This window comes from Coenobita brevimanus, chromosome 14 (assembly GCF_032717465.1).
Source record: "Coenobita brevimanus isolate Jiangsu-jjx chromosome 14, ASM3271746v2, whole genome shotgun sequence".
In the NCBI taxonomy this organism is placed as follows: domain Eukaryota; kingdom Metazoa; phylum Arthropoda; class Malacostraca; order Decapoda; family Coenobitidae; genus Coenobita; species Coenobita brevimanus.
Window position 1 is genome coordinate 22,895,674 of NC_136967.1, and position 11,372 is coordinate 22,907,045.

Here is an 11,372-nt window from a genome sequence, read left to right on the forward strand (position 1 = left end):
AAGGTGAGTCCAGCTATCCTCTTGACTCTTTCAGCACAGAGGACGTGTTTCCGTTACCTTCTTTTTGCCAGTTGACAATTATCTTGAAAAAAACTTTTACAATGCAGGAGTTTAATGGAGGAGAGAGAAGGTTTCCCAGAGTTAAATAAAATCGTTTCGAGGAAACAAGAACTAAAAGTGCCAAGACCAGGAGAATGCCAAGTGTGTGAATTGATGGTGAATTTTGTGAGGAAGTTAGTATTTTCGACCTCTGTAGTATGTGGGAATGAGTGTGACGATGTGAGTGTGAGCTGGTGGGTCTGTGTGGATGTGAGTGTGAGGGTATGAGTGTGAATGTGTGGGTGAATGTGTGGATGTGTGAGGGTGTGAGTGTGTGGATGTGTGAAGGTGAGAGTGTGTGGTTGCGTGAGTGTGAGAGGTGTAGGTGTAAGTGTAAAGGTGTGAATGTGTGGATGTCAGTGTGAATGTGTTGGTATTAGTGTGAGAGTGTGAGTGTGAAATTATGAGTGTGTGAGTGTTTGGAAGCTCCTAGCGCCTCTCCTTTATTAGTGTATTAATGCACGTGTCTTGTTAATATTCTCTCCTGTCATATTTGTCCAAACTACGCCAATATTGAAAAATCAATAGAAATACAGGAGAACACTAAGGTGTATCCTTCAAAATAGCTCACTAAGGAAGAGGTAACAGAAAACTTACTTAACTGAGGAGAATATGGCTCTAACACACAGCCCCCTTGATTAGTCTCCACAAGGCGCATCAGTCCGCCTGTCATCTGTTCCATCCAGCTACCTGAATCACACCACCTGGTTTACCCCACCAACAGGCTTATTTAGGTTCGGTCCTATCACACTACCAAAACTTACGCCACACTACCACAACCCACAAAAAACTTGAGCCTCTAACACCACCACTGTCAACCACACCATTACAGTCTGCAACATCACACGGCCACAACCTAACATACCACCACCTACCATCAGCCTCCCGCTTGGCCTTGTAGTTGTTATACGATCAGCACCTACCACACTACCACAGCACCACAAACTACCTACTGTACCCACCACAGCAAGGTACCTTCAGCCTCCTGCTTGGCTTAACAAGTATCACGCTATCAGCATTTACCTTACTACCACTACAACCTACAATAGGCACACCACCACAACTTACCACGTCACCGCCGAGTGTCACAACCTACAACACTACACTAGCATAGCCTACCACTCCACCACAACTTACCGCACCACAAAACAACGCCACAAGCACCTACCGTCCGCCTCCCGCTTGGCTTTGTAGTGATGGTACTCTGGCCACATGATAGCGATGGCGAGGACGGCCAGACCAGGGATCAGTATCGTGGAAGCTGTCTCTGCCGCCACATCATATAATCTGGGCATCATCGACCTAGCCCTGGACCAGAAGCTACGGGGCTCGGCATGGCGGTAACCGTAGTAGCGGGGATACCAGTAGCCGTCGTGGTGGGAGTACTCGTAGTTTTGGTAGCTGTCGGGCTCACTTGCGACCAGAGGTAAGATCACAAGTAGCCCAAAGATAATCAGGAGAGCTGGGGATCCTTTTGCGATCTGGAAGAAGAACACTAAATTACTCACCGGTGTCACGTTTACGACGGCCTGTGTTGACTGTGACGATGTTGGGGAAGAGGAGGGAGAGGCCCGTGATGGCTAGGGCAGGCAGTACGTAAGCCAGGTACTCCCCGTCCAGCGTGTCGTAGTAGTAGTCGCCGACGCGCTGCAGGAAGCTACGGCGAATAGGCTTTCCCGCTAATTGTTGATTCTCGCGGCCTGCCAGAGCTTCGAGATTGGTGCTAGGGTTCTTGGTGGCAGCTGCAGAGGTGACATGGAGGTGGAGGGATGAGAGAAGCAGCAAGTAGAGTGGCAGAGAGTGGAGGAGGAGGGAGCGGTGCGTGCTGACGGGCGCCATGACTCCGGTGGACTGACTCCCTCCCGCCGCAGCCGTCGCTGGTTTCACCTCTCACAGCCACACACCTGACCACACCGTCTCGCTGGGCCGGCTGCCAAGCGCTCTCGGGGGATATGATCAATGTCTTCCGTGTCATAATTGCTGGGTTGCTCTCACGGTGGTTAAGGGGGTGACTAATAGCCCACGTTAAGTGTTCGTCTCTCTAAAGAGGTCAGTAAGTCATCAGCTACTTCTTGGAGGGAAACTCAATGTAATAATTTTTGAAGACACTTAGAAACGCACATATTTTTCTGTCGTATTACAGCTTTCCATGTTCGTTGCTAAGGAGGCCATGGTTTGTTTGTACAATAATTAATGGAGGAAAGTTAATCTCAAATGTCCTTTTTTTTTTTTTCCAATAGACGACTCAAATACCAAGTACAGAATTAGTTTTACTCGGACATTGTATCTATTTCATACACAGTATCATCGGTTTTAGTTCATTAGCTGTTTTAGTGTGATTTACGTTCGACATTTTTTTTTTCAACTGGGGGAAATTCCAAGCAACTAAGGGGTTAGACTAACTATGTTTCTTAATATCATTGCGAAATGGCCTTGGCTATCTTAAGGTCTCGAATAAACTCCCTTCCAACACGATGATGTCATTATCTCTTTATTGTGACGTCATCAGGTGGTTCCACTCAGCTTAAGAGAATTCTTTCAGATGAGAAAGATTAGCTATAGCGTTCAGCTTTCAGCATTAGAGGTCTCCCCTGAACTGAAAAACACTTTTGGAAGTATCAAGAATGAAGCATGAGACATTATCACGCTGAAAAGGTTAACAGTGCCTTGTCACACATACAAATATGCCATCCTGTAGTAATGCATGAGACGCCAAGAAATTTAATTATAGCCAAGAAATTATTTTGTAGCAAAATTAGCAGTGCGTTATTCGTAGATTTCCTCCTCTTTTTCATATATGTGATTTTTAAAAGAATGCGGTTCTCTTCCCTCTGACGGGGCTAGAGGCCAATGGAACTAACACTAACGCTCCGATTTAAGTTGTCATGAATAGTACTTAATGACATTACGCTGTTTAAGTGAATCAGATGCAGGGACTCATCAATGCAGCGAAGCAGGGTGATATCTTTTTCGGCAACGCGCCCTAGACCGTTATGCAAGATTCAGCCTGTGTGTAATTATTTATTTATTTATTTATTTTTTTTCACCAGGTCGGTCAGGATCACTTGATGGTCTCGATCGTCAGCTTTTACCCTCCCGGAAGGGAGCTGAGAGCTCATATAGTCCGATCTAAGGGCAAGGCTGTGACCTTCACACACCCACACACCCGTCCCCTTGCTCAAGGGGGACAGCAACCACCCACTTCGTCAGTGAAACTTTTCGCAACCTGAGCGAGGCGCGAACTCCCGTCCACCAGTTGGCAGGTGAGAGCGTTACCACTGCACCAGCGAGTGTGTGTGTGTGTGTGTGTGTGTGTGTGTGTGTGTGTGTGTGTGTGTGTGTGTGTTTTAACTCTTCAAGGCTGTCTGACGGATTTGAATGAAACTTACCAGGTAAGTTCCTCGGGTGACTGGAAAGGTCTTCTACTACAAACAATTTTCCAACCATGATTTTTAGGGGGTAAGCCCCCCCTCACCAAATAAAAACTTCACATAAACAGTAAAAGGAGGGTAGATAAGGCTTTGAAATTTTGGTATGTTTTACAGTGGAATATCATCCGTAATGCGATATCTGGGGAGCGTAAGCCCTCAGTGATTCTTGACGGGATCAGCCCCTTCCTCCCTGAAAAAAAAAGAAAAAAGAAAAAGGGAAAGTCAGCACATAGATTTCAGCGAAGCTTCTCAGGTCAGCTCATCTGGTCCCTTGATAATGTCTTCCGCTATATATAATTTTCGGCAAATATTTATAGAGCGGGGGGTCAGCCCCCAAAACTTATAAAAGATACAAATTATTGGAAGGAGGGCAATGTGGCTTTGGAATCTTAGTACATGTTGTTCAGCGGACTCTCAGCCGTAATGTGATATTTGTGGAACGTAACCATTCACCCTCCAATGATTCTTGGAAGGGGTCAGCTCCTCTTAAAAAAAAGAAAAAAAAAGAAATAGAGGAAAAATATGAGTCAAATTTTCTAAATAGCGGAAAGATTTGAATCAAACTTCCTAAATGCCGGAAAGATTTGAATCAAACTTCCCAGGTTAGTTCTTCTGGTTATTTCGAAGGTCTTCCAATACATACAATTTTCTACACATGATTTTTAGGGAGGTCAACCCCTGTCTCTTCATAAAAAACTTTCAGAAATAATGAAAGGAGGGCAGATATGGCTTTGATATCTTAGTACACATTTTACAATGGACTGTCAACCGTACTACCTGTTCTTGGGAGGTCACGTCCCCTCCCAAAAACTTAAACGATAACAAATAGGGGAAAGTGAGCACATGGATGTCAGCTAAATCGGCATACATAGCGCAGGGCTGGGTATGCATTTCCAGGGTTTATGTAAACGCAAAGGAAAACAAAAAATGCACATGAACTTTATTTCAGCGCCTTTATCTCCTCCATTTTCTCGGTGCACCATTTCAGTACCTTTAGTCTGATCACTTTTCTTTTTATTCACGACGCTTGCGGAAGCTTATATTCAGCTTAGGAAACATTTTTCTAGGGCTGTGGAGTTAGGTGATAGTCCTCATTTGCCTCTAGAATACGAGATGTCTCTCCTAAACCATATAAGATCGTCGGGTGCTCACAAAATCAAATAAAAAGGACGGAATCATGGTAAACGGTAAAGCTGGCGGTTCTGTGTCATACAGCAAGGTGACACCGACATATGGTGTGTGTGTGTGTGTGTGTGTGTGTGTGTGTGTGTGTGTGTGTGCCAGATTTGCAAGGCTGAGGTAGGCTGGTTGGGGTGATGCAGGTTGGTAGAATAAGGTAGGATTGTAGGGTGAGGCAGGTTGGTAAAGTGACATAGGTTGGTAGAGTGAGGTAGGTTGGTAGGGTAAGGTAGGTTTGTAGGGTGAGGTAGGTTGGTAGGGTAATGTAGGTTGGTAGGGTAAGGTAGGTTGGTAGAGTGAGGCAGGCTGGTAGGGTGAGGCAGGTTGGTAGAGTGAGGCAAGTTGGTAGGGTGAGGCATGTTGGTAAAGCGAGGCAGGAGTATGGTAAATGCGGGAGGTAGGCAGGAGTATGACAAGTGGGTGAGGAAGATTATGCTAAGCGGTGAGGCAGGAGTGTGGTAAGTGGGTGAGGCAGGAGTATGGTTGTTGGGTGAGGCAGTAGTGTGGTAGTTGGGTGAGGCAGGAGTGTGATAGGATGGTGAGGCAAAGGTATGGTAGATAGGTGGGGCAAGATTATGGTAGGTTTGTGAGGGAGGAATATGGTCGGTGACTGAAGCAAGGCTGAGACTAATGGGTGAGGCAGGAAAAAAACAGATAAATGAGGCGGTGGGTCAGCAGAAGTACGGAAGGAGGGATATGCAAGTTGATGAAGATGTACTTAGGCAGGTGGTTGAGAGGAATGAGACAGGTAAGCGAGACAGATGGGTGAGACATATGGTGGCCCGCAAGGCAGACTTTCATACATGTTAACCCCATCATATTTTATTATAGTTACCTTCATGTACTGTATTATATATATATATATATATATATATATATATATATATATATATATATATATATATATATATATATATATATATATATATATATATATGTGTGTGTGTGTGTGTGTGTGTGTGTGTGTGTACATGCATGCATGCATGTATGTATGTATGTTCGTTTAGGAGAGACATTCCGTAGCGAAGAGGTTAGAGAAAAATTTATTTTGCCCCTCCAAAACAATAACTTTTTGTTTTTATTAATTTTTCCTACCACCAAGCGATTTTAATCAGATATGGAAAGAATGTTCGAACGTACTGTGTTATCTACCACTTTCATTACCCTTCCACTAGTAGAGGTCTGTCCGAAATTTAATAAAATCATCTTAGGGTAGCAAGAATAAAATAATGACGTCAACGTACTGAAGGGATAATTTCGTCGAGTCTATAGTCCGCCAGTTATCATGTTTGTTATTTTTTTCGCTTATCAATTTTGGTCAGGGAATGACAAAAAAGAGTTATATATATTTTTTCTTTTTGACAGCCGAACTCATAAATATTCATAAAGAAAATCCACGTTTACTATATTCATCTGATGTAAGCCGACACCCGTGAATCATTATACATATATATATATATATATATATATATATATATATATAGAGAGAGAGAGAGAGAGAGAGAGAGAGAGAGAGAGAGAGAGAGAGAGAGATGACATGTGTTGTGGACGACTCCATGACTATATCTGGCTTTTATGTTCGGATGTCTTAATGCTGCTTGTATCTCCAACCAGACTTATACTCTAATCTGATTTTCTTATAAATGTCAGATTTTCAGTTAAAATGGAGCATGCACACTGCCATGGAAATTCACACATTAATATTTAATAATAGCCCAGGAATGCATTATACCGAAATTTCACTTCGCATAACAACAAAGTATAGACCTGGATCCCCAAGCTCAGGTACAATGAAAACATTTTTTCTTTTAGAATGATGTTCAAGAAGATGAAAGTGTGGTCATGAGAATGCGTTGGCCTCAAAGTACTTTACTTAATTCAGTATGTCTAAATCATGGCATTTTTTCCATAAAGAAGGAGCACCCAACTACTGGAACACCCGCTCTTCGAACTAGTCTCGGGGTCATATTTAACTTTGCCGTGTAACTTTGACCGTAGACAGACTACTCTTAATATATATAAATTATATTTACTTTTGCTGATCCCAAAACTTTCACCAACTATGATTCAGGTCAGACCAAAATTCTTTTAAATTACTTTCCTCAGTGATCTTAGCTTATGATCTCTCCCTGTGATGTAACCTTACCTGGCTGTTCTCAAAATCGAATCTCTTTATCCTTGATTTAACTTGAACACTTCCACAAGGTCTTGTTTACACTGGATACAAACTGTTTAAGTTGATTTTGTCATGTAAATTTGACCTTTGACTTGGTGGTAAAAAAAAAAAAAAAAAAAAAAATCTCAACCCCTTGGACGATGCTCAGCAAATTCATCAAGTTTGATCCGCATCAGATGAAAACTGCATTAGTTATTTTGTTTACACGCAGACACAATGGGTCGAACTTTGTCCTTGACTTTTAACTGATAGTTCTCAAAACTGAATCACTTCACTCCTGCCTTACCCTCAACATTTCCCCGAATGTGCTCAAAATAGGATTAAAAAAACGTTTAAGCTGATTTTACTTAGTCAACGTTTGACCTAGCCCTGTGATCTTGACCTTTGACCTAATGTTCTAAAAAAGGATATGTTCCTACGCAGACCCTCTCTCCACCTTCAACCAAGTATGGCTAAATTAGGGTAAAAACTGCTTGGTTTAAGTTCTGTTAAAACACACACACACACACACACACACACACACACACACACACACACACACACACACACACACACACACACACGCACGCACGCGCGCGTGTTATGAACAATATAGCCCCAGTCTAGCTTCACGACCCCTGGCGTAATTATCTGGCAGCTCTGTTCAGTACCTCAATTAGTCAGTGTCAATGAACGACGTCCGGTTAGGAGGTGAAAGCCATGAATAATCAGAGGTTCTCCCCGTGACAGTCACGAGAAGCCTGGCACCTGCTGCCGCGGTCTGAGGCGTCATTACCGTAGGTGCCCGTGTCAACCCAACGTCGCTGCCGCTCTGCTAGGTCCTGGAGGCACAACGGGAAAGTAAATGACTAACTTGGGGCTGGGTTTTTTTAGTGTGGCTCCCCGCCTTTCTAACCACTTTATTCTCTCCGACACGGAGAGTATGTTTTCACCCATGTTTGTTTGTTTGTTAGTTTGCTTATCTGTTAGCAGGGTTGCTCAAAAACCAACAGGGAGATTTGGACCAAATTTGGTCGGCAGATAGCCCATGTCCCATAGAACAATCGCTGAACTTTTGGGACCGGTCGGGATCGTATTACAGATTCTGGATCCGGAAAACACTTCTTGCGAAACCCTAATCAGTGATGAAAAAACTAACCCATTATGAAGTATGGTTTGGAAATTACGTTGCCCTTGTCGGAGAGATGCGCTCCACTGAGTGCCCTTCTAGTTTGTTTGTTTGTTAGTCTGTTAGCAGGATTGCTTATAAACTATGAGAGATTTGGGCCAAATTTGGTGGGTAGACAGCCCATGTCCCAGGGAACAATCGATTAACATTTGGGACCGATCAAGAATATACTACAGATTCTAGATCCGAAAAACATTTTTTTGTGAAACACTAGTTAGTGATGAAGAGTACATTGGTAACTACATTGCCCTTGTCTGAGAGATGCGCTCCATTGAGTGCCCCTCTAGTTTGTACAAGTGGCAGATTAACTCTCTCAGGCTCCTATGACTGGCTTTCATCTCTCTCTCTCTCTCTCTCTCTCTCGTGCATATATATATATATATATATATATATATATATATATATATATATATATATATATATATATATATATATATAGAAAGAGAGTTTTATATATGGAGAGAGAGAGAGAGAGAGAGAGAGAGAGAGAGAGAGAGAGAGAGAGAGAGAGACTTAGTATGTAATAAAATATTAAGGAGGATAATGGGAAAACAAATCGCTAAGGACTAGGTGCTATAAAATCTTCTGTTCCGCCGAAGAATATGATGCAATACTATAACTGTCCTGTGACAACCCACCGCCGCTGCTGCTCTGCTGATTTCTGATGGCACGTATGGAGAGCGATAGTCTGACTAGGAGAATGTAAGAAAGTGTGATGATTGGAATAATGAAAAAGAGACCGAGAACGAAGTGGGGAGTATAGCAAAAGAGTATGGTAAACAAGGGAGAGTGGTGAGTCGTGGGAAGCTCGGGAGTTCTTCCAGCACTCCACTGGAAGAACTTGGGTTTGATTCTCGGGCCGACAAGCCATTTGTTTCCTTTTTGTCCCTGTTCAACAAGTAATACAAGTAGCAAACTGGGAATGACGTGGACCGGTGCGACTCGCATTTTATGGAAAAGCAAACCTGATTGTTTGGATAAATGACCCTCTTGAAATAGATGGCTTTGAATCTAAGCATTCCCCTTCTTCTTCTTCGCTGGAAGAGAAACGATTACTGATTAAGGACAAAAACACCTGCAATAGGTAACAAGAGGTAATAAGTAGAAAAACAAATGTAGAAGAATACAGAGTCCGCTGCCCTGTCACGTCAGCGCCTACATACTGCTCCTTGGAATGTCAAACCAGAGGACGCATTGTTAATTTTTTTCTTGCTATTTTCGTAAAAATTTATTCAGCTTAGGAGAGACTTTTCGAACTCAAAGAGTTTCGTACAGCTTTCGTAAGTCCCTTCTCTACCAGAGCGCTCTCCCAAGATGAATTAAAGAACTTGGTAGCAACGAAAGTGAAATATAAATGACGCACTAGTGTAGTGGTTAAGAAGTAGCTGCTGGAGGTAATGAGAGCTGGTAAAACCTCTCAGCCTGAGATCCTTCACGCATTTCCGACTTAAGATCAGTATCATTATCTGGAGGTATCAGAAAATGGCTGAAAGAACGTAATCGTTGTGAAAGTGTTAACTGGAGCTGCCTCCTCGTCATGGTAATTAGATATAAACTCTGGCTGGATGTTTTTACCTATGATCGAAGTTACCATTTATTAGTTAGTGTACTTAGTGCGTTAGAAAACCTGGGGACTTAACACGAAAATAAGTTGACAATGCTGTACGTCATTTATGAGCGTATGAGGTAAATACTGATTAATTACTCGGAATTCTCTGTCTGGTTGACTTTCACAGACTAACTCAGGCTTAGCACTTCGTCAAAATTACAAGCACTTTCACTCATGTCTCAGTGAAGAGAATTATAACTCTTTCATAATCGGAACAACTCCATTTTTTTTCCAGCTAACGCCAGACGATATTATTTAGCTGAGATAGGGTCATAGGAGCCTTGGTGATATTTACCATACTGTATCATTAACTCTTCTATGGTCAGGAAACTTCTAGTACTGTATTCCAGTAAACGAGTTAAGTCGGCTAAGAATCAGCATAACATGAATCTGAGTGTCAAGCAAATCGAAGCAGGCGTGTATACTAGTATATGAAATATGCATTAATAGCTGTTTGGGTGTGGTTTGAAATAAGTATTCAAACCTCATTATGCAACAACTTCACTTCCTATGGTTCATAATCATATCAATGAGAAAAGTGAATATTCAGACAAGATAAACATAAGGAGGCTTATTCTCCTGGAACTCATTTAAAATTTATTCAGTGAGAAAAATCTAGTCAACTAATCACGCCGAATCAGCGCATATTATGCTGGCGAGTTTTCTGAGCATCATTCATTCATTCATTCATTGCCAGACGCCATGTATCCCAGACGGGGTGGTCAATGGCTTAGAGTTAATTGTTTTACAGGGAGGGGCACTAATCCTCCACCAACCCCACTTGACACGTAGGGATGCCAACAGCAACTGGTGTTCCCAGGCGGTCACCCATCCAAGTACTAACCAGACCCAACGTTGCTTACCATGCTCAAGATTAAACCATGTTAAGTGTATTATTAGAAGCTAATGTTATATTTCTCACATGATGTGAACACACAAGAAAGAATAGTGTGTTAATGATTTTTGAACTACCATACTGTCAGCTCTTTTATAACTCGTATTACTTGCCATCATCATCATCATGACCTGATTTCGCACCGTGGCGACAGGATTCAGAAACACAGAAAGGAAATTACAAAAGCAGGCGAACTATTATCAGAGTTTACAGTGGAATGGGCCATACATCTATTGAGTTATCATTCAAACCTTTACGATACTCAGGTCCAACCCACAGGCAAAACAATCCAATATAAGTTAAAGAGGAGGTACAAACCTTGTCGTGTGTATTACCAAGAATTCTTGATTCTCTTGCCTGTCATTTATCAGCTGTTTTATTTTCTTTCCGTCCTTACTTAGACTTCCTATATACAGTACTGTACTTCCTTTCCAAATCAAGCCGTTTCCCCCTTGCCTTTATACACATCATCCATACTCATTTCACATACCATTATCACCTCTTGGTCATATGTTACCTTTCTGTGTAATCTTACCATACTATTTAAACTTACATTCATTTACCCTAGATAAAAATGTTTCCTTTCACCCAACATTCACATACAGTATATCTTTGATATCCAATCAGATCATTGAAATTTATTACCTCCGCTAAGGAGGTTATGTTTTACCTCGCGTTTGTTTGTTTTGCTGTTAGCACGACTACTTATAAAGTTATGAACGGGTTTGATAAAATTTTGTGAAAGGGTGGGCCATGGGCCAAAGAGAAAATTATTAAGTTTGGGGGCGAATCCGGATCCGGAGATTTCCAAAAGT

General features: G+C 42.2%; 1 protein-coding gene across 1 annotated transcript in view; it reads right to left on the bottom strand.

The window, feature by feature from the left end:
• LOC145390125 (uncharacterized) overlaps nt 1–7,180 on the bottom strand; it is an 18,725-nt gene extending 11,545 nt beyond the window's left edge. The window contains exons 1-2 of the mRNA XM_080265178.1: nt 7,172–7,180; nt 1,617–1,986 (exon numbers count right to left, since the gene is read on the bottom strand). Of these exons, the coding sequence (XP_080121304.1) occupies nt 1,617–1,986; nt 7,172–7,180 (379 nt within the window). The remainder of the gene's footprint in view (nt 1–1,616; nt 1,987–7,171) is intronic.
• Nucleotides 7,181–11,372: the final 4,192 nt, after the last annotated feature.